The sequence below is a fragment of the Temnothorax nylanderi genome, unplaced genomic scaffold (genome assembly GCF_030848795.1).
Source record: "Temnothorax nylanderi isolate EJ_2023f unplaced genomic scaffold, tnyl_v1.0 TNYL_tig0434_pilon, whole genome shotgun sequence".
NCBI lineage: Eukaryota > Metazoa > Arthropoda > Insecta > Hymenoptera > Formicidae > Temnothorax > Temnothorax nylanderi.
Genome location: NW_027249496.1, coordinates 67,764 through 92,418, shown reverse-complemented (window position 1 = coordinate 92,418; position 24,655 = coordinate 67,764). Strand labels below are relative to the sequence as shown.

Genomic DNA, 24,655 nt, shown 5'->3' with positions numbered 1-24,655 from the left:
ATACCGTTTGACAAAATCTGAACATTAAAACAGCCGAATATTCACAAAAATAGTTTCTCACTTTATACATAGAAGAAAGTTATAAATCGATTTTTAGTAGTTGGATAAAAAACTTGGTTTTTCTTCCACAATTTCTGTCACTAATAATGAAAATTATATAATTTTAGTGAGCTTAGTTTTCCATACGACGGACATGATAAAATATGCGTCAATCATTACATTTAACTTACAAGATTATCTAAAGCATAGAGATTACTTAACTCTCACCAAAATTATACCAGCTTCCATTTCTAATGAAAAGTACTATAGAAGAAAATAACGTTGTTTTTTAACATTTTTATTAAATGTGTCAAAAAAATCACTCTTTTAATACAGATTTAATACAGATAGTAATTGTCATATCTTTTTCAAGAATATCGGTACTTAAGTATACTTTTTATATTTTGTAAATAATATTCTTTACCTTTTCATTTTAATAAAAAATATTTTTAAGTTGCTTTTAAGATTTTTATTATCGCTAAACTTTTTTCCAAATAAGTAGTAATACTATTAGGATCTTAGAGAAAGCGATTAATTTAATCAATCTGATAAAAATGAGATGTATAGGAGAAATTTTATTTGATGCAATCTTGCTGCTTGAAACAAATGAGATAGAAATTGCTTTATGGCAATTATTATGTAGATTAAATTTGTATTAAAAGATTGATTTTGATACACATTCGATAAATCTGTTAAGAAACAATATTATATATTTTATCTCTTTTTCTATCTCTCGCTGCCTTTCCATCTCTCGTTCTTTGATTTAATATTTAGCGGTCAGGACATGACCAGTTTCAGGCGTTTTAGCGTCGACGCGCGACGCGAATAATTCGGCCCTGTGTGATATCCTTCGCACGGCACGGCACGGCACGCAGGTGTAAACAGCTTCCGAGGATCTTCGCCGCCGCGGTACGGGACGCGACGCAGCCTCCTGCAGGCTCCTCGCGTCCACTGGAGCCTGCCAGGACACAGCGGCGGCGTCCTCCGTGGCGTCGTCGTCGCCGGCGTCTCTGCGTGGGATCGATCGTAGAGCCGAGGGTGGGGCGGCCGGAGGGGCGCGTCATCGAATGATAGCACTCATTCGGGCTGATGGCCGTTTGGGGAAGAGGGTTGTCTGGTCCCGGTAACCCGGAGGTGGTGCCGCGTAAATCTCGAGAGAGAGGGGTGGAAGTCGGCGTTACCGACACGGGGCGGTGTTTCAACCCCCGTTCTCGTCCCGGGGATGTTCCAGCCGCCGGCGAATCAGCTTCCGCGGCGGCTAGGCCCCCCCACGGAAACGCAACCCCTGCGAGTCAGCCACGGCCACACCCACGCTCCTACCCGCGGCACCGGCGGTTATTGAATTAAGCTTATCATTTGATTTTGAGGAGACCCACCAGTCGGTCGTACGGGGCGCTCTTAAGCGGGCCGGAAAACTTCTTCCTATCCGCGGTGTAATCGCAATAATTTGATATCGCTGATCCGATTACGCGTCATAAGCCGCTATCGAGGAACCCAACCGGCGGCCCGGCACGGTTCCCGGTTCCCTCGCTGAAGCGTCGCGGACGAGAGAGCGGCGTGCCGCTCCTACCGCTCGCGTCTACCCGGGGTCCGCGGACGAGCGGGCCCAAAGAGCGCGCGGGTACAAACGGGCCCGGATAAAAGCCGCCGGCGCTTACGTGACCTTCTATAAATCTCATTCGTCGCATTCGTCGTCACATTCGCACGTTTTCGCGCAGCGAGTGTCTCTTTTTTTCCCGTAAAGTTTGCAAGGGACACTGTACATCGTATACCTATATCTCCGGACAATACCAATGTGTCAGACGTCGTGACTTTTAACAGCCACTGAGCCAGCCGTCGATTTTTTTTTCGGGTGCGCGTCATTCAAGGCCAACACGCGTGGTCCCTCACTGTCCACCGGAGTGCGAAGAAACGACTCTCCGAGCACCAAGTGTCGTCGAAGTAACGCAAAGTGGATTTACTTGCAGCCAGGCCCGCGGCATTATGGACTACTCGTATCTGAATCAGGCCGCGGCCGCGGCAGCGGCCGGTTTCGAGGCCTCCAGCTGCGCCTTGGCCGCCGGCGAGATGCAGTGTAGTTACGGGGACCTGAGCTCGTGCTCGCAGATGAGCCAAGCGGCGTATCGTTACACCGCGGCACGGGCCGCCGGGTATCCCGGTAACGCGGCCGCTGCCGCCGGCGCCGCGGCCGGCGGCACGCCGCTGACGGCCCATCACACCGCGCACCCCCATGCCCACACGCACCATGGGGCCCATTCGACCCCCTGCTCCGTAATGGCCGCCAGGTCCCAGGAAGTCCATCGGCACGCCGCCTCCATCTTCCCGTCGGCCATCAATCTTCAGAGTGAGTGACGTTTGAGCGTATTTTTTCAAGTGCTCAATCGTTGGAGCTTTTGATTAGTGTACTTTCGGGTAATTTCCGAATTATGTAATTGTTAAATCTGTAATTGCTACGATGGAATCGAAACTCGAGTCCAAATGTTTTGTCTTACAATTAGTTCAAAAGTATCAGGAAGATTTGATGTGTGGCTGTTTTTTTATTTTTCTTAGATAATTGATTCTATTTAGAGCTAATTTATTCTATCGCATTTCAATAACAAGTTCTTCAACAAATTTGGTGTCGATTTTTCTTCCACGATGAGACGTCGATAGTTTTTGGAATTGTAGGAAACAGTTCGTTGATTGGAGACGTGGATAAGCACACTCAAGAAATACGAAATATTTAAATGCAAAAGAAGAGTCTTAAAGGAAAGTGTCACAATTTATTTCGTCGTACAATAGTTGGCGGATCCGCGCGACCGAATCTTTCTCCGTGCTTCTTCTGATTGCTCTCTATGCTCGAGAGAGAGAAGTCTCGTTAGGTCGCCTAATTCTCTCCCCTCTCCGAGTATCGCTTCTCGTTAGAATAGCCAAAATTGTTTGTAATTATTTCGAGCCTATACTTTGGCTCTCATTTCTGAGAGCCTCGTAAATCTATTTAGTTTATCTACGTGTTCATCAATTCGCTTTGTCGTTTGTTCCAACGTTTCCGACTATAGAATAATGAAGAACTATGAATGAAGAACTTTCTTTGTCTATTAGAATATGACTACGCAAATAGATATTCAAACTTCAGTCTTTGTTTAAGTTTCAAGAAAATTTTATTGAGAAGTTTGGTTCGACATTCAATTAAGTAGAGCTATTATTAAAATAGGATTGTTGAGACATATTTCTAATGATTACGAAATTTTCTTCGACAAAAATTGACTTTATAAATTCAGGGAATTTGTTTGTTATTAAAGCAACATGGACATATATCGTGTAATTATTCATTGAAAAGTCATAAATATTTTATATACATAAAATGTACGCAATCTACAATTATATACACATAATACGCTATGCAAGTAATTTACAAATAAATTAGTTGAAAAATTATAGTTGAAAATAAATTAGTTAATAAATTAGTTGAAAAAATATCAAAATATTATGAAGTATCATGAAGTTATCAGAAAACTTAAATTACAGTTACCTCACATATGCTTATCTAATTATTTAATAATTAAACAAAGCATTTTAAACATTCAACATAATTATTATTATCGTTTATTTATATTAGAATATTTAATTCGCGACTTTAAGTCTCTCTGTGTCATTTTGGATAGATCAAGTTTGCAAATCCAAATTAATAAATAATATCGAAAAATATTATATATTAACGTCTATCATGTTATCGTATACTAAGATATTAACACTATTCATAACAAATAAATAATTCATAATTCCGGCTTAACAAGAACATGGGTTAACAAGAGCTCCTTTATCCTCGCGTCAATCCGTCGGTCTATGAACGCGCGACGCTTTGTTATGTTTGTTCCGGCGATTTAGAAGGGGCTAAACATGTCACACACGAGCAGGGAGCTAAGCTCCCTGCGCCCTAGTTGATAATTGATCTCGATTGAATTCAACATCACACATGTTGTTTCGATGTGGTGCGCGCAAGAATGTCACGCGGATATATTATGCAACGCAGTATCTGTCATGCTTCAATTAACGTTTTATGAATTCACTGGAGGCGATAGAATTATAAATGTATCTACCAAAGCGAAACTGTCCTAAGGATATCAGATGTGATATCAATCGTACAAAATAAAAGCTTTCGTCTATCATGTTATCGAAAAATGAAATTATTCGTCTCTAAAAACATGGAATTTTAATTATTTTGATATAAATTTTATAGTAATAATTTTAACACATATAAAACACACGTATATATATTTTTTCGAGAATAAAAATATAGATTATATAAGAGATAAAATAAAGATTATATAATAAAGATATACGATAAATATTATTGCAGGAAAGTTAATTCCTCCCTGTTTATTCTGCTAATAAAATTTTGTACTTGTATAAAACAAATAACTGGAAGTGCGATATATATTCCCATTATAAACGTTACATTTACTGTTATTGGTACAATTACTCATATTTTTGTTACTTTATCTTTTAATATGTATAAAGATTGTTCCTTTTGATATTTATGACGCGGCAAAATAAAGATCCATGTTTTCTTCGATGTGTTTTGCGCTGTGTTTCAATTAATAATTCATTTTGCAATTATTGCTGTTATTGTTATTGCATAGTGAATGTGGACTCGTGTTTCAAATACTGTTTCTTATTATCCTTTTTATCACTACATTGCGATAATTATTTTTATCTTTGCTAACGTTCTCTACATTTCTAATTTCCAGGCGGTTTGGGATATAAAGCTTACTCAGGGCATGACGGCCTCGCGGAGAAGAGAAAACAACGTCGGATACGAACGACATTTACGTCAGCTCAACTGAAAGAATTGGAACGTGCATTTCAGGAGACGCATTATCCAGACATTTACACCAGAGAAGAAATCGCTATGAAGATCGATCTGACGGAAGCTAGAGTGCAGGTTAGTCTGTTCTTATTGTTTTTTCCCAATTAATTATTTTTTCCTAAAATTTTTAATGAGCAATTTCCGCACCGAAAGTTTGAATTTAATTATCTCAGAGAGAAAAAGAGATCGTAATAATACTCTTATCCGTCAATATCGTATCATGAATATGATGTTTCTTGTAAAAATCTAACTAATTATAGCGCTAATACAGAACATTTGATATAAAATTAATTTTTAAGAACCGAGCATTTGCGCAATATAAACAATATGATGATTAAAAGAATTTTTAACGGCTATTATAAGGAAAGAACACATTTTCTTGGTCTATACGTACATATATAATTTTGCATTGCATATCGCGCACTTTGTTTCATCTGCGAAAAGAGAGGGTTGTTGACGGAAAGTTGAGGGTGAGTCCACAGGAGTGTAGTGTAATTACATTACAGCCTCCATTTTCGTTTTCATGGCTACCTGCGAGTCGCGAGCTGATGGATTATACTGTCTAATACGCATGACGGATTATCATGAACAAAAGATAAACGACTTAAGAATTGTACAAACATTATTGTAAAATTATTCCTCCGTACGTATGAAATTACGCTTACGTAATATTTTGGAACTCTTTTTCGCCGTTGAAAGCAGCAAAAATATAACATTAAACGACGACTGGCGATTTTTTTTTGTGAAAAAATTTCTTTTTTTATATTTTATTTATGCGATAATTCTCGGAAATTTGATTTTAGAATAATTTGGAGTTCCAAACGAGATGCATGAGGGCAATTCCCAATTTACTTTACTATTTAATTGGAGATAAACATTTTAAATATTCTTCAGTGTGACAACTGAGTTCAAGAAAATTGTTCTCATTTTCCGCGATTTGATTTCTACCATTTTCGGATCATTATACATGCATAAATCAAAGTGTATTTTTATGATATGTTGGATGTTTTCAAATTACTAAAACTATCTTCAAAAATGCTGATCTCTTGAGAATATTTTAAGTCAACTTTTTCTTAAAAATTGTTTTGAGAAACTGTATCTCGTAATTGTTTAATTTCCAATATTGACAACAAAAATTACATATGCTTGTTATATCACATATGCTTATTAAATTCTCGCGTTATATTAATCGTAATGTTTATTCTAAGCAAATAAAACTCAAAATCGAACAGTCACATTTCATGCTAAGAGTGCAAAGGGAACACGGAAATATTACATTAAATAAATCCAAACTAAATTGTTAAATTATGATTTGTACAAAGTTGGGATTTTTTTAAATTTATTTACATTATATGAACTTCATTGACCAACTTTGAGCATTACTTGTACATAATTTGAAGATCAATATCGCGATAGGACAATTGCCGTTTTAGTTTCTCGTCGGACACTCTGATGTACGGTAAAATCGGTAAAGTTTTATGCGAGATAAATTTACACGATCTCTCTTAAGAGCACGTTAAGATCGGGAGCTATCTGTCACAGCTTCTTCGCCGATTTCCCTCTACTCGCTTCTCGCACACGCATCCGTGACGTTATCTGCTCGCGCTGGAAAAGACGCAGGTGTCGCGGGGAAGGACAGGTGAGGTACATGTACGGTAACGCGATTAGACAGCTCCCCAGACGCTAACGGGTCCTAAAGTTAGACTTCCCGACTGACGTGCATCACTTAGCGCCGCCGAAGTACCTTCTCTCCGCCGAATTTCATTCAGATTATCTAGCGCGGACGAGAAGCGCGGACGATTTCATTGGTCTCGGGGCTCGGAGGAGGGAGGCAATAAATTTAATCTTATCTCTGAGACGGTGTAGGCACGGATTAATATAACGCTCGCCATCGACGATCACGATATTATTACACGGCGAGATTAGAGATGGCGATTCGACGACTGTTGCACCAAATCGCTCGCTATTTGCGGCGACGACTTGATATTCCAACGCGTATAATCCACTTTTGCACCGACGAGCGCGATTATCTTGGCGACGGCAAGTTACTTAAGCTGCCGTTAACCCCTTGACCCTACACTCCTAATCATTGCAGCTGTGTTGAGCAGGATATGAAAATCTATATAGGTGTAAATTTTGGGTGTATCTATATTTGAATCAAACTTAACATTTTCTTCCTTGGAATATCTCATCTTTATTTATCATTTCTTAAAAAGGACTAGTATTTATTAATATTATTATATTATTAATACTATCAAAATTATATGTACATACATATAATGTACATAACTTATAAATTGATAAATAGATGTTTAAACATTATTATTATTATATATTAACTTTGATTAAACACATTTCTATGTGTTCTCTTATATTTTTTATAATCTTCTTTTTATGTATTTTATATATTTTCAGTATCTTGATATTTTAAGTAACGCTAGGAAGATGCCAAATTATAAAGTTTTATTATCCAAGGTTAAGGCAAGCAAAATATATGCTTGACCATTCGTCATGTCTTAATATTGCTATGATCTGCAACTTATTTATGTTACATATTGCAATTAACAAAATATTTGGAGAATGTATTAAAAAGAAATTAGAACTTTTTTTTTATTATTGCTAATGTGGAAGTTCATTAAATTGGCGTCCATTGAAAAATCGCGGGTTGAAAATATTTCTCAATGGTCTTTGAACTTTCTAAGTGGAAATAAAGCTATTCAATCTATCTTAAGAAGTGAGAGGAGGAACCATTTCTGGGACGCCGATATTCAGCATAAAACCTGCGTATTTTATTTTTACGAGTTTCTTTTTCTATTCGTACGAAGATTCACATGCACCCTCTCAATATTTTTAAATATCCTGTATCTATTTAAATCCTTTTTATTTCTTATTTTTCTCTTTTGCGATTTTCTTCTTCTCTCATTTCTATATATACTAATCCTTAAAAAAATTTTAATATATGATTACACAATTTATATTCTATCTTCCATACGAGGCGTATTAAGAATTTCCTTTTTAATTTGACTTTTTAATTTGTACTCTAGGGCAATTTGACCGAAATAAAACGCGATTAAAAGCAACCAAAAAGATTTCCTCGTAAATATTAATCTCATCTGAATGCCGATTATGCCGCGTTATGCATCATCGAACGTGTTCGCGTATCATGAACGAGGACCGCGCGATAATGAAGCGCGAGATAACTATTAATACTCTAGTAGTTTGCGGGTTCGCGGCGCGACCGCCATCTCTGGTGAGGTTTATCCTCCCGCGGTGGGGTAAGAGTCCTTTGTCTGCTCGACTTTGCCCTCCTCCATTCTGACAGGACGTACGGTCCCTCAAGAGTTTCCCTCGTCCCTTCATTCGTGATTCGTTCGTTCGCTACTGCGAGCTTACCCTACCCCCTCGCTGTCTTCCAACCCTCCGATTCAACCCCGTGCGCCCCTCCGCCTCCATCCCTCTCGGAGGCCCTCCATCTCGTCGATGGCGGCTGCTCGATAAAATTTCCTCCCTCTCGCATCGCGAGAGTCATTGGCTTCCTCCGTTCGCCCCCTCTCATCGCACATCCTGCTTCCCAGGATACTTCCTAATCGGCTGCCATTACTACCCCTATTTTCTCTCGCTATCTATAGTTTCACTTAGCGCGAAGTATAAATTAAGTTACGCAGGAATGTTTCCGTTAACTCTTTTCCTTGAGCATTATCTACCATTATTTCTCCTTCTTCATATCTCATTTAAGATACTTCCTAATCAGCTGCTATTATTATCTTCATCTTACCTCTCCACTTTTATTTAGCGTCGTACAAATTCAGTTACACGGATATGTGTTCGATAGAGCTTTATCCCGCGAAGAGCTTTATCTACCTTTATTTCTTTTCCCTCCATTTATCCGTAATGCAGCCTAATCAGCTGCTATTATTGTTTCTCTGCTATTTCTATATTTTTTTGTTATTTAGAGTTTTACTTGGCCTGAAATATAAAGTAACATTTCTGTCGACTCGACAATGCTTAAATCTAACGGTAATAAATTAGCGTAAACATTTTTTTTATCGTGTACAAAGCAAGCTTTATTTTTTATTTTTTAAAGTATCGTTAGAACGTTTTTTTTTTTGTTTAAATTCCGAAAAATCCTGGATTGTTCTGAATTTGTAAATATATCAAACCAGATGAGTCACACGTCCAAATTCAACATTCTCTTTTCGAGCATTCGAATATTAGTTCACACATTCTCACTTGTATTTAGGATATATGTATAGTAATATCGCACTATTGCTGCTATTTATCTGAATTGTTATATAAATCGCAAAGTACGCTATTATTAATGAAAAAGATTTAAAAAATATAAATATTTACTACAAATAGATGTTATTAAATATTAATTTAGCTTACTGGTCGTAATAGTTAATAAGTAAATTTTTTTTCGACGTCATGTTTATTAGAATATGTTTTATATGTATTTTGTCTCCAGGTTTGCAAATTTATCGATGATGCATTTACAGCAAGCACAGCATGTTTAAATGTTTTAATGTTCTTACTAAATATCGATAAAACACGGTTTTGCGTTTGTAACTTATGTATTACTCTTTTTCTCACTTTCATATTAATTATATAAGAAATACGAAATACACCATTGCACATTACACAAATTAATGTATTGCAATTATTGAGTTCACTTTTATCCATAAAGCCTTAATCGAATTTAATAATAAAGTGGTCAAAAGCATAACTTCAAAGTATCCGTTTCGTGCTATATTCTTAGTACGTTCTACTAAGTTTAGCAAAATGCTTATTATTCTTTTCTCGCCTCTTTTAGCAAACTCTATGAAATTTAGATATTGAATTTCGCATTTATGAAATAACGCAAAACGAATATAATGCCGGCCACGTTCGATAATCGATTGAACGTAATTATGGCGGTGAAACGCGGCAGATGCGCGCACCTTAAGAAGAGATAAAACGCGCTGGATCGTATTACTTTGCAACAACAGAGAGGCCGGTTCTCTAACGGATATCGGAATTCTAGTTGGCAGCATTAGGTAGGGAGCGCATAACTAAGTCAGTGTGCTATTGATAGTCGAGATTCTCTCGACGCGCATGTGTTACACCGCGTAGAAATATCCCGTCTCTCGTCGTTGGCGCGGCTGACGTCGATAAAAATATCCGAAAGATGATTGAATTTGTAACACTATCCGTTGCATTATGCAGCGGCTATAACTTGATCGTCGCGCGTGAGATCGACTGCTCGCTTTGCGGTACCGAAAACGGCGAAAAGAGTATCTCTGTATAAATGACATTTTCGACGGCTGTGACGTATCGAGTATTGGAAAGAATATCGAGGTATGATCACGGTAACCGATATCAGTATCATAAATGCAAATTTGGAAAACTTTATGAGAATTTAGTAGTCATTGGAACGTAGCTCACGAAATAGTACTGGGACACATAAATAAAATAGCTTCTTTCACAATACTTATTTACTGTTTCTAAGCGCAAACAAATATAGTAAGTGAAAATTGACCGATATGAGAATAACACAAATAAATAGAAATATGCCTTATTTGATTGGGTCCTTATTGAAACTTTGTGTCTAATATTTTTGCGTGAGTTTCCATTTTTCCGCTGAACAAACTACACGCCAATTATATATTGGTCTTGAAACACAGTGTCAAACTCGGAAGCTGAAATAGTAAATTCGCATAATTAAATTGATAATCAATTTAATAATAATGACGCTAATAAGGATATACATGCCTAGTAACCGAATTGATAAAGATGCCCGTTCCGAATAAGAAAGTCTAGGTTCATACTCTGGTTAAGGTGATATTGTTCATAATAAATCCTTTGCTGTTTTAAATGTGCTTATCTCAGTATTATTATTATTAAATTAATTATCAATTTAATATCCCCGCTTCAGCTTGAAACTAATTTGCTGAGCGAAGAAGTGTATATAAATTCACGCAAAAGTATTAAGATAAATATTAAGCATAAAGATCGAGTCGCTGACCGAAAAAATACATATCTAGCATTTGTATTATTTTATATTGTTTACATTTTCTTATTTTATTTCCTTATCGTGCCAGTTCAATAACTTGTATATTTATTAAATAGTTTTATAACTTTCTTACTCTTTGATATCTTTTCGAAATAAATAATTCGAATTGTTTTATGTAATTCAAAATGTAATCTATCGGTAATTCTATCGAAACTATATCAGTATTAAATAAAACTTGCCTTAAAAGTAATATTTAATAAGAATATAGGTATGTTAAAATAAACAAGAACTCTCTCTCTCTCTCTCTCTCTTTCTAAAATTTCTCTTTCTAATAGAATATTATTGCCAGCAACAACTTTACCCGTTCTATCTGAGAAATTCGCTCGGATTAGCGCTAATATTTTATTGATGATATTAATGCCCTTTATTGTGCAATATTGATAAATCAACTCGGCACATGGCTCGCATATGCAACGCTGTACTATTGATCATGCCTTTCGTCGAGATTATTACTTGCACTGTCAGAAGCAATTTTTGAGCGAAGATGCGTTTAAAAAACATGTTACTCGTTTTGACACTCATGGATAACAGTTTTGCTCGTTCCAAATGGAAGCGAATATCGAAGCGAGTTTGATCAATAGAAACGATCGCAATATTCGAAACCACTTCACGAGAAAAACTTGTTATCCATGATGAGGCAATTAGTATCCTGTAGATTCAATTCCTCTGATTACTGTTCGAAAAGCATGTAACGGTTACGTCACATTTTTTCTTTCGAATAGATTGTAATTTCTCATTCATTCCTTTTATCGTCGTTTTCATAATCGCATTAAATTCATGCAGATTCATTCTTCTGTTCAAGAAGAATATATAAAGATAGAAACTCTACGCGTTTCTGATTCTTTCAGATGTTTCCTTTATGTTTTTAATGTGGAAAAAGAAAAAAGGATCAAAATTGTTAAATTATTGCTATAAATCCCAACGTACTGCTAAATTATAGTTATCATATTGAAAAAAATGTATATCTTTTATATGGATAATCTTCTTCTTTCATTTCTCAGGATCGCTGGATGATATCGATCGTTCTCATTCCATGGCGTTGTATTGAAATATTTATTAGCTTTAACGCGTCTCTCTGCTCAATTTTATGCATAATAAAATATGCATTTTAGTCATTAAAAATATTCGCCTCCAAATGAATCACGAATCCCCTCCGCGTTTTATTCTGGTCGCGTGATATACAAGGTTCCTCAAGACCGGCGATCTCGGCTCATCTGTCTTCGAGAAGGCGGTCGTGAGTCATTCGGCGATTGAATTATACCTGCGGGTCCTGCTCCACGTTTCCATCTTCCGCGCTGGTTATCGGCGATGAACGTGGCGCAGGATTAATCAACGCTGACCCATATCTTCTCCCGATTACGATTGGACCAATGCCATGCAACAGAAGCTGCACACAAAGGGACGACGGGTTTCTGATTAGCAGTGAATTTGTGCCTGTCGGTTTAAGGCCCGTTCATACAACTGATGCAGTCATGTCGCTGCGGGCATTCTAACATATAGCTCTCCGCGCGCGATATCTCTTAATTAAAAGTACTGTATAAAATATAAACAATTGAATACGTGAGACTTTTATACAAAAGGAAGTTTCAAGTTATATATTTAAAATATAATTACTTAGGAGGAGGGAGACAGAAAAATAACACAGAAAGATATATTTTAGTTTTGAAAATTTAGTTTCTAAGCAACAAGACATTTTTTTAAATAATGCATTTTGAAGTAAAGCTTGCTTTAATAGTGTAATTGAACTGACAAAAGTTAGAGTTTCTACGTAATTTTTCGTTTGTTTTGACATCGTAACGTATCAACCCTCAGTAATATGCGCGAACATTTGTTTTAATATTACAAGCTTAAAAATATAACGCTTGCAATATTAAAATAATAATAAATAGCGAATGCAATTACTCACTTTTAACAGACGTAAAAACTTATACCCATGGCGAAAAATTTACCAATCTTCACTTCTGTACTAGATAGTGAAGTTTACGCAAACAATTCGAATAAATTATAATAAATTAAACATTTTGCATTACATCATTATTGTATTGTAATTGCGATGAGCTTTATGTGAACGATACTTTATGTACTTCGTGTTTCTTACATCGTTACACCACATGTCCCATTGACTACGACGCCTCGGCCGTCGCGTGGCGGCACGCTTCGCTACTCTGAGTCACATGTCATCCAGTATAAATTACAATTCCATTAACGTAGTAGAGCAGCGGAGCTGTGCATAATACGTTCCAAACCTGATCTCTCTTGCTCTCTCTCTATCTCTCTCTATCTCTCTCTCTCTCTCTAGATTGGGATGTCAAGTGCGCGGGATGTAATATTGCGAAGGGAGCGAGGCGGCAATAGCGTCCCGATATGGGACAGGCGATTGAAGTTGTGTTTTTCGCCGCTAACGAGATTAATATTCACCCGCGGGCATGTATATCGATGCGCGAAACGTGGGTGGAAAACACGGGCTTTCGGAAAGATCGGCTGCGGTATTTTGTACCGGGTGAATGACATTTGTCGATAGCATTAATTGACTGGCATTCGTGAAAAAATAGTTGAAATTCCATTAAAGAAAAGTCCGCTTGAAATTAAAACCAAAAGAGTAAAGTTCGGAGATATTTTTCCAAAAAAGTGTGAGATTCTTTTGCAAATAAAAATATACTAATATTATTTCATGTTTGTACGCGAGAGAGATAGATGCATGTCGGAGAATGCTTTTGCAGTGGTAGTGTTTCATGAATAGTAGTTAATTATTGAAAATGATATAATTGTATATCGTTTACATGTATTCGTTTACATGTAAAATACAATATCAAAAGTAACATTAACAGAGTACAGAATTCCTGTTATAATATATTCTGCGAATAGTTTTACCGAATAACTCACGATATTATTAAATTTTTAATCAATAAGTAATTTTATTTTATAATACATATTAATGCTACGTATACAATAATTAATTATAACAAGATTAATGCTTGTGTACGATACAGTACGCAAATAGAATGTGAGATTATTTAACACTGTAAATTAAAAGATTGAGGGTAAATTAAGATTTTTGAAAAAGAATAAATTAACTACTAATCAATTACAATTTTATTTCTTTAATTAATTTTTTAGGAAAATCCAATTCTCAGAATTAAAAATAATGAGAACAATGAAAACGGTAATTTTTTAAAGATAATATAGCATAGTTATATTAACATAAGTAAAAAATATAAGATTAAAAACAGTCATAATATAATATTTAACACAGATAGAAAACGACCACACCAATTAATAAAAGTTTTAATAAAAATACTCAAGCTATAATAGTATTGTAAATACTAGAAACTGAAATATACAAACAATAGGAATCAAGATGTAGATATAGAAATATCTTTCCATCGTTCAATTGATTGATACTTGAACTTCGACCTGCTCATCTGAAGTGAGCGTTCGAGAGATGAAGCTGAAAGTCGGACAGGGCAATCTCGAGACCTCGGGAGTACGACCGGCGCGCGGCGCAGTCGAAAAATCAACCTGAATTTCCTTCCATCCCTCGATAGGATACGTCGCTGTCAAATGAAACAAGACGCGACGTATCCCCCTGTGTCTTGCGGGGAATGAAGGACAGAGACGAGCACACTCGCGATTAAGGGTTTGTTCTCGAAGGGACGAGAGAGATCCGGGAGGGTCTCAGGATAGGAGGCCGAAAAAGAAGGAAGTAGAAAGAGAGAAGAAATCGAACGATGGAAAAAGAGAGCGTAAGTTAAAGAGGAGGGATGAACGCTAGGAAACAAGAAAGGATCTTGAAATAGAAGGAGATGTGAAATCCAAAGGATGCCGGTAAAAACGAGATAGGAAGAGAGACGGCTTTAAGAGTAACAAGATAAGGGATGGAGAAAGGGAGACGTACCGAGACTTTAAGGTGGTGAGAAAGAAAGAGAAAGAGAGAGGCATAAAAGAAGAATGAATACTTAGAATGAGAAGCGACTATAAGGGGAAGAAGAATGCGATGTCTAAGGGATGGCAACGCAGACCGGGAGAGAAAGAGAGACCGAGATGGAAAAGATGAACAAAGGGTGGGGGGGGGGAGGTGTAGGGCTGGGAACGAGAGACGATTCCAGGAGTCGAGGGGTTGCTGCAGTTGGTGGCACAGAGGGATGAAATGGGGAAAACATTCGCCCGGGCTCTGGGCGGCTGGTGTCGGGGGCGGCTGGGCTGATACACAAGGGGCCCATGCCAGAGTGTGCGCCGGTAATTGCGAGCTCTATGTAGATCCACTTACAGTGATTAAAAACTGTCCTGCTGGGTATCATCCGTGGCGGAACGACGCATCAAGGACGTCGGTAAGGGAGAGAGGAGAGGAGCAACGACCAGGATGCGCGCCGCCAAGAATAATTCCGTCACGTCTCGACCAGCCACGTCATTTCGCCCGGACAACAATCTCACGTCATTCTACAATTATTACTGTTCGACTGCTATAATCGAAGAGACGGGTATACTTTCTTCATGACACTTTTCGAATTAAGTACGACGTTTATCGTTACATTTAATGTAAAGCGATCTAAAAGTAGAGCATTAATTTAGTCAGAAATATTGAAATTGTTAGCATCCTTAAAAGAAACAAAAAGAGACTTTAGATTTGACCTTTCCCTAAAAGACTGGTTCAATTATAAAGATTTTGTCGCCAATTTAAGTCTTTTATTAATCATTTTTATTAAAATGTCGCGGCAGTTTTATTTTTATGCGGATGTAAACGAATTTTCGCGAGATATAATTCAAACATGCAATCAATGTGTAGCTGTATATTCTATATGAAAGTGAATAGAGAGAGAGAGAGAGAGTGCGAAGTTGATCAGATCTAATATAATCACTTTTCTTGTACTCTGTCTTGTTATATGTACTGTATGCGGACTGCAGCGATTCAGACTTTCAATTAAGGAAATAAGTTTAGGGTGAACGCGCATCAGCCTGCCATCTCAGTCTTAATTACGGTCTGCTCCGTGTAGCACAGAGACATTCACTTTTATTGGTACGATCGTCGAAATGACTCCGTTACAAATTAATTAGATACATAAAACTTAATGACAGAACGAGAGAGACAAAGAGAGAGAGATTTAATATTTTTTATCAAATTAATTTTTTCTCTTAATCATGAAACAAAATCATTCCACTTTACTATAGCAATAATCTTCTTTTAGCCAGTACAATAAAATAATATATTTGTTTTTGAAGTCGATGGAGAAAGCAATGTGAAAAATATTAAAGCATATTTTTTAAATAACATTACATATTACATATTTGATTATGAGGACAATTTCTATGCATTTTCTTTTATTTACGAAATGTTTAATTAATTTGCCGTTTTTGCTTTAACGGAAATTAGATTATATCGTTCTTTTCACAATTTTTTCTCAAACTTCAAATATCTTCCTAATTAAGTGTGAAGTTAAAATTTTATCAAGAGGTTTATTTATATATATTACAGATTAGTACAGAATTATACTCTCCACTTCAAAATTTTGCATATATGTTCAAATTCTATCGGAGGAACTAATCACGTTGCGAAATATATCTTGCCGATACCAAATTAGATCGGCCCGGGGTCAGAAAGCAACCGAGCGAAATCCGCGGTTAACTGGTTCGAGAAGGGAAAATCACGACGATGCCTAAACGTAGGGTGAATCAAACGGATAAGCGTAGCGCAAATTGCACCATCGTGCGGTGCTTCTGTAGAATTCTTAATGCCTCGATATTTACTTTAATCATCGGCATCAACACAGCATCGAATATAGTCGCGATTTGACTCAAACAAGTATCGAGCATAAAAATAACTGTAACTGCTGTGAAAATCCGTTCAATCTGAATTCACGCTACATATATGAATGCAAAATTAACGTAATTAACGCAATTAACGCAAAATGTTAATATATTATTGAAACTATGTGTTCATGATCGTTACATCTATTATTGAAATAAATAGAAATGTATAATATGTATGACTTCTATGTATTAAATAAGCGTGGACCATTTGAGAAATCTTCCAAAAAAATTTGTAAAATCATCTCTAATTATAGCAATGCACGTATATTTAATTTTAAAACGTAATTGTAACTGAATTTCTCATTAATATTCTAATTGTAGATAATAAATTAATTTAAAAAGTCGATAAAATTAAGATACATAAAATTAAAATATTGTAACATTAATCCGGTTAAAGAAAATACTACGCAGATATCTAAAAATTTTATGAGAAAGTACATCATATAAATTAAATATTAAATCGCAGTATTTGCTAATGAAAGAAAATCATCTATAAATTGATTATGTCACATTTTGACGTGATTTGCTTGTTTAATCATAATGCAAAACGGAGGACGAAATTGAAGAAATCATTTAAATGCTAGTATTATCGTTAATTATTAAGAAACAAAGTTTGCATGAAGAATTTCTTAATATTCGTCGAACAAAATAAGCCAATTTGAAAATTAACAAGATAGATAATGGAAAATGTGAAAGAATGATAAAATAATAAAACAAAGTAAAGAGACGCATCCGCGCGCACACGGACAAGTATCGAAGCGCATGATCGGAAGGGAGCGGAGGGTAGAATTCCCGTACAGCTCCCATATAAAGAGATGATTAAATATTTATCCAGAAGGTGCTGGACATCTGTCGATATGCCTTGTTGCACTTTATTTTGGCGCGGTATATTTGTTTAACATTAACGCTACACGCGGGTGCGTGCGCGCACTCTCACCCTAATTCGCCTCGTCGTCGTCGTCGTCACTTCGGCAAACAACGGCGCACATGCTATGGTCTGCTCGAGGTTTGGTCCGTGGCCAAATACGAATTATTAGCATTGTCTTTGCCACATACCGCGGAGAGCACATTCATGACACAGTTGATAATTGCGAGACAACTTTTGCAAAAAAAAATAAATAAACAGCAGAATTGATCTTATATCCAAATTTGTATAGAAAAGCTTCAGAAAACCAATAAAATCTAATCTTTTGCAATTTTGTTGTTATTTTTTTTTTTAGATGAAATCTGTGTGAAGAAATTAAACATGTTATTGTTATTAAATATGCAATCGTCATGAAATATCGATATAGCCCACATTAATTCGGATTTCATCCCCTTACATAGCATAAAACTTTCTAGCAGCTATATCATTATTTTTAAAAGTCTCCTCTTTCTTGAAAGATTTATGTATCAAAATTAAATTGATCCTTCTTGCTGGCCAGGCTCGATTTTGCATCTCGCTTCTGTTTTTCTCCCTTTTTTCCAATCAATGGTAGATCACGAAGAAACGCGATGCCAGGTGTAATCAATTTCGGATTAATTAGCGCGCGAGGGGGCTCACGGTGTTCGTCGCGTAGTTCAAATTTCGCGAAAAATCGCCACGCCGGTTACGCAACCGGCGCGCGACAACCGGCGGCGGCGGCAGCGGCAGCAGCAGCAGCAGCAGTAGCAGCTGATAAAAATCCAATAGCCCCAGTGTTTGCCAGCCGGAAAGGGCAATCACGTTCATCATGGTGTCCTGCGCTCCCGCCGCCGTCGCCTCCCGCCGCCTCTGCCGCCACCGCCGCCGCTTCCGCCGCCGCCGTTGCCGCCGCCGTCGCCGCGGTGCCACCCTCCGCCGCCCATCTCGCGTCCCTTCTAACCCCCGTGCAGTCTCCCCTAGCTTCAACAACCGACAGCTCGAGCAGTTACGTCCTACGAGCCCTGAACGTAGCCGCCCCTGGAAAATCCGGGGGTGGGATTCAACGTGCGCGCACGTTGAGGAACGGAACGGTTTAGGGAGTGACGAGGAGGGACGGAGATTGAAGGGGAGTTCGCCGCGCCGTAAGGGAGCCGGGGGCGCGGTGGGGGCAGAGAGCGACGAGATAGGGGGATGAAGGGGGGGAATAGGGTGGATGAGCGGCACAGCACCACCGGTCAGATAAACGCTAAAGCAAATAAATCCGCTACTTTAACATGCAGGTCACCGCAGGTGTCTGTTTATTTTATTCGTTAAATATTTCATTTGGCCGGCTAGGGCCAATTACGAGCGCGCCGAACGGGTCCGGCCTCGCCGTTTCGCTCTGACGAGCCGCGCCGAAACTCTCTGACGCGCCTCGCGCGACAATTTCTCGTTTCGCGACAGGAAACGTAAAAACGTAATATTTGCCGTTCGCAGATATCGTAAACTTGAGCCCTGATTGAATTTCCAATATAGATTTTAAGCCATTTTAATTTCTGAATAAATTAGTAATTGTTTGACACCGCGATTAAATAATAATAAAAAAATCTGTATTTTAAATTGAACATCAATTTACATTTATCAACACCTACGAATAAAACTCTATTATACAGTTATTATAAAATCCTTGTGCAATTTTTAATCTATAACTTCCCTTCTCTATAAATAATACAATTAATTTATTAAAAAGATTAGAGTTGCAATTTGAAGTTGAGTATTTACTAAAAATAATCCATTTATGAAAATATTTCTTAACGGGTAGATTGAAAGAGGTGGGTCGATTTCTTGGTCTCCTTCGTGTTCACTAAACTGATTTGAGCTCATTGAATTTCTTTCTATGGGAACATGTTAAGATTATTACTCAATAATTTTATATTCAATAATCTCTCACTTTTTAGACCTTCAGATTAATATGATTCGATAAAATAATTATAATATATGATTCGAAGTATTTTATTTTAAATCAACTGCAAAATGTAATGATGGAACTTCAGAATTGTATTTCGATTTATATACATAATGACGGTGATGTTGAGAAGGAACAATCCAAAAAATAAATGTAAGCCTAGAATCTTCATTCACTCTTCTAACGGATTAATTTTATCATATATGTAGAACGGAAGTTATGAAAATTCAAATGCTGCACAGAGATTTTACAATAGTCCTGTATGTCGGAAATTATGAGAATTTAATTTTTGCATAAGGATTTTATCATCGTTCTGTATATCGGAAATCATTATTGTTACCATAATTATGCGTGATTTAAATTTGTAAGCATTTCTACTTTTTCGTTAGACAACTAATTTTATTACAATCATTTTCGTATTAATAAATAATCTGGGATAGCTGCGGACAAATTTTTCTACTATATCTGGATATCTGCCTTTCAATAATGTAAGCACGAAAATTTCTTATGTACATAGATCATAAGAAATTAATTGGCTTTAACACCAATTCGTATACGACTTCAACTTTTATTTAGCACTTGTAATTAGAGATAAATATACACACGATATAAATTTTTAACAGAAGTCTTATTCATGTATTAGTAACATTGCAACGATAACCTAGCTTCCACCAAATATCATTCTCCATCGTTATATTACAATCCTATATTTGTAAGTTATAAACGAAGAAATAATATCTAAGTGGCTAAATTAATATGAATATTGAGTACAATTACATCGTCAGGGAAGAAAAAAAAGAACAAAATCTAACGCCGTCGGACCTCGTATCTATGTTGCAGGTATGGTTCCAGAACCGGCGCGCGAAGTTTCGCAAGCAGGAGAGACTGGCCCAGCAGAAGTCCACGTCGCAGAGCGGCATCGGGGCCGACAGCGGCGCGTCCAGCCCCGTGACCGGCACCGTGAAGGCGGAGGGACGCTCGCCGAGGAGTCCGGCGACGCCACCCGGCGGCTCGAACAGCGTGCTGTCGTCGAACGAGATCAAGCCGATGGCCAACCAGAGCCTGGTGAACGTGAAGCACACCGCGGACGGCACCGGCGACGGCTCGCCCAACGCCCGGATTAGCAGCGGCGGCGGCGGCGGCGGTACCTGGGGCTCCTGCAGTCCCAGGCCCTTCTCGGCGGCCCTGCCGCCCTACCTGTTAGACCCGCTGCCGCTGAAAACCGCGAACCTCTACTAAACCGTCTCTCCCGTTACCGGTCCGGCGGAGAGTGTAAATACAGAGAGCCGCCCGCTCGTCGATACGGAGACGACGCGCCGCGCCGCGCCGTTCAGGTTCAGGGAGGCGTCCAGGTTTTTTTCGCGGGCTTCGGTTCGCCGTCGCACGCGAAATTCATCCGTATCGTGCGGTATATTTAAGGACTCCGGTAAGACGCGCCGCTCACATATTTTTGACAAAGATACATTTAGGCAAGTCGGGAGAACGGGCAGAAGGGTGTGTCAGCTAGCTCGGAGGTAGCGTCTGTTGAGGATACATTCCGAAATTTGTGTGCACACACAAGACAGTGCGTTAAATGCCAATCATTGAAAAATTAAGAGTCGAGGTGAATGTAACTTAGTGAATTTCGATTGTGGTATCATTGTGCAGAGATTTGGAAGCCAATCGGATATCGTCTCTTAAGTTTGACAGAGAAATAATTCTTAACATCAAATATTTTTTAGCAGTATATTATAAAGCGTGTTATTCGTTCGTTCTGCATTCCTGTGATAAGTGTAAAGACATTTGAGTATAACACATATTTGAATAATATACATTTCCTTAATTTCTTTCCGATTGCTTTAATTTACACGTTGAAGTATTTGTATAGATAGAGAAGAAAAGAGAAAGAGAGAGTAGAGCGTACATTACATCACTATCCAGATTGAAATCGAGACTACTAACCAAAATAATTGAAAAGTAATATAAATGGATTTAAACTCGTATCAGATTCACATTCCGACTGATATCGAGGATAATAGAGTTTGTACAAGCGTTTGCTCTAAACGACAACTTTAAATGTTCCCGAGAAATAATAGTAAAACAGAATTATAGACTCTCTTATATTGACTCATTCAATATGTTAAAATTCTAATTAATTCTATATTTGTTAAGATTAAAACTTGAAAAAATTATGAAATTAATCTAAACGTAATATACTTGACATTATAATCATAAAATTAGATATAAAAAACTTTTCTTTTAATTAGAAATTCATTCCATATCTTTTAATTTATCATTACATTCTTTTTAATATCTTTTTAATTTACCATAAATGATTTTCTTGGAAATTTAATGAATCAATAACTAATCCATTTGGAGTATTAAATAGCACTATTGTGATCATTAAATCAATGTAAGGTAATCTTGAAGTGAAAATCTAAATATATTGCATCATTTTTATTTAGTCGATTCGTAATAATCATAAGGCAGGAAGATAGGCTTCATCCGAAACACTAATGTGATGAAAATGTTATTAGAGCCTCGCTCTAACTCTCGTGGGATATTAAGTTTTCGTTTTCAGTATATGCTTTCCATCCCTATTATTTTCCGTCGACAATGCCAAGCTAGAATTAACACAAGAGGATCACAGCGTAGAATAGTATTCATAAAAGTACTATTAATCACGCGGATTAACTGGCCTAAACAGATTAGTTTATCGGGATTGATTTACCTAAGTAAATTATGCTTATTATCGCGAAAAATCTCTTACGGTATTTATTATGTGTATCAAGTAGCAAAAAAACATAGACTTCCACAGTAAAGTCCTTGACGCAAATCCTTGACCGAATGTACTTTGCACTGATTTAATGCGCGATTCCAGCGACCTGTCGAATAATTAATTGATTAAATAATAAGAGCAGCGATCAATAGACAAAAAAGAGAAAGAGAGCGAAATCTCTGCTTGGTGTCGTAATAAGAGTGACTCTCATACAAGAATTCATTTTGCTAAATCAAGGAAGAAAAATAATATTACAGAATAATATCATTGTGTCAATTGTTACATTGAAATTTTGACTGGGGATTGACCCTTTGACTGCCGATGACAAGAACTCTCGTCATTTTGGACTTTGCGTTCACTGCTGCGAAAATGCATTTTGTCGTCATAAAACATTTTGTTACATTAGAGTCGCTATGTGATTTTATCGCCGCAAAGTGTAACTATGGGTTTTTGGGTGTGCTATTTATAAATGTGATTTTTTTAGTCCGATTTGCAAAATGGTGTCTAAAAAAAAAACATATATGGCTGTCACAAAAATATTCTTGTTATGACATATTTTGTTATATTCAAATTTTACAATAAATTAATGACTGCAACAAGATATATTTAGGAGGTTTTGGGTGTGCTAAACATGATTTTGAAATCATGTAAAAAAATTAAACAATTTTATGATAAAAGTTGTCATAAAGGTTATGACAAACAATTTTTTAAATCTGACTAAAAATTTGTCATCATCAGCTTCTATATAAACTTTCATTAATTTTCACGAATCTTTTGTTTTTGATATTTAAGGACCATTCGAGGAAAATGGTGTGGCAATCAAGGGGTTAATATTTATATTTTCCATGTTCAAAATGTCTATATTAGTCTAAAAAAACATGGGAAACTGATAGCCAGTCCAAATCCAATTAAGATATTGACACTTATTAACTATTAATTTGATATCAACTCTATATATTCTATTGTTATAAAACTTCTGTTGCAAGCCTACGACATTGCAATTTGTTAACTTCAATTTGGTAAATATGTAAATTTAGAGTGTACAAAACTCTACGAAGAAAGTCTTTATATCAAGAATCGCTGTAGCGCGCGAGACGATTGATTCGCGTTAATTCGCAGATCGACGGAATTTCTTCTTAGAAGGTCCTTAAGATAGATACTTACATACCGTCCTGTGTGTCTCGTACCAAAAGAAGAGCGAAGGTACCTGTCTTATCACAATATACGATGGACAATTTCGGCAGTGGTCTGACTCGTTCGTCGTGTGCGCCGATAAACGAGCGCACCTTATTCTGCGTATGTATAGTTTATCGATTACGACTGAATCTATTTTATAGTGAGATGTATAAATGTACATTAGTTAAGACGAAAGGTATGTATAGTTCACCTGAAAATATTTTTTTTCCTTTCATAAGTCTCGTCTCAGATCCGCCTTAACTTTCAGAGGTCCGTCTTAACTTTCAGAGAGCGATTGGGTGTATCTCCCTCAACTATATCAATAACAATATGCTATCACTGATAATTGTAGCTAAGCTAGAGACATATTTGACATTGTTACACTTGTTATGATATTTTTTTGCAATTCTTAAAAAGTAGTCGTTTATACACGATAGTTTTATAAAGTATCAAAACGTTAATTGGTTAGAAGAAATTAGTGTCCAACGTCTAACGGACAAAAAAATCGCCACTAGTTATAAAAACTTTAGAAATTACAAGAAAAAAATCAATATTTTGCAGAGACGTAAATTGAAGGTTCCTCTGAAAGTTAATGACAATAGCGTGTGCGAAAATTTCTATCGTGTCCCGAGGCAATCCATATCCCAGTTCGATAACGAATGTGATTTTTTAACGAGGCATTTTACAAAACTGCGTATTACTGGCGCGTAGCGAGCCGCGCTCTCGCCCCGTCTCCGCGCGAAAGACGCGCATTATCGATTATACGCGACGGCGCGGCGACGAGAGGGGAAAAGGCTCGTCTCCGCAAGCCAGGAAGCGTTCGTGAACTCTGAACAGCTTCGTTGCTCCCGCCATTATTGTTAAGATTAACGAATGGTAATTATCGATATGTGTGAACCGGAACTTGTACAGTTGTTGCTATAAATATATGAAATTAGTGTTTTACACCATACTCATACTCACTTCTCTCCGTTGAAATCACTCCAGCGATTCCCACAACAGTTTCGTGTTGGAGGACTATTATCTACTCTACTTTCAAGCAACGTCACAGTCAACATTTATATTGCTATTTCAATTTATCTAATGTTAATTTAATTTTATATTTGTTCTGTTACATCTTCCTATGGTGTTTGAGATTTTTTTTATATAAA

General features: G+C 37.1%; 1 protein-coding gene across 1 annotated transcript; it reads left to right on the top strand.

Moving 5' to 3' along the window:
* Positions 1-1,419: 1,419 nt before the first annotated feature.
* LOC139782700 (uncharacterized) lies at positions 1,420-24,456 on the top strand. The gene is made up of 3 exons (XM_071721737.1): positions 1,420-2,383; positions 4,770-4,963; positions 20,411-24,456. Exons 1-3 carry the CDS (start codon positions 2,023-2,025, stop codon positions 20,807-20,809), a joined length of 954 nt encoding a protein of 317 aa, XP_071577838.1. The 5' UTR covers positions 1,420-2,022; the 3' UTR covers positions 20,810-24,456.
* Positions 24,457-24,655: the final 199 nt, after the last annotated feature.

Excerpts from the sequence above, each read along its gene's own strand:
- LOC139782700 (XM_071721737.1), top strand. The coding sequence starts at position 2,023 with ATGGACTACTCGTATCTGAATCAGGCCGCGGCCGCGGCAGCGGCCGGT. Across the intron at positions 2,384-4,769 it reads GTCGGCCATCAATCTTCAGA|GCGGTTTGGGATATAAAGCT; the intron begins GTGAGTGACGTT and ends TCTAATTTCCAG. Across the intron at positions 4,964-20,410 it reads TGACGGAAGCTAGAGTGCAG|GTATGGTTCCAGAACCGGCG; the intron begins GTTAGTCTGTTC and ends TCTATGTTGCAG.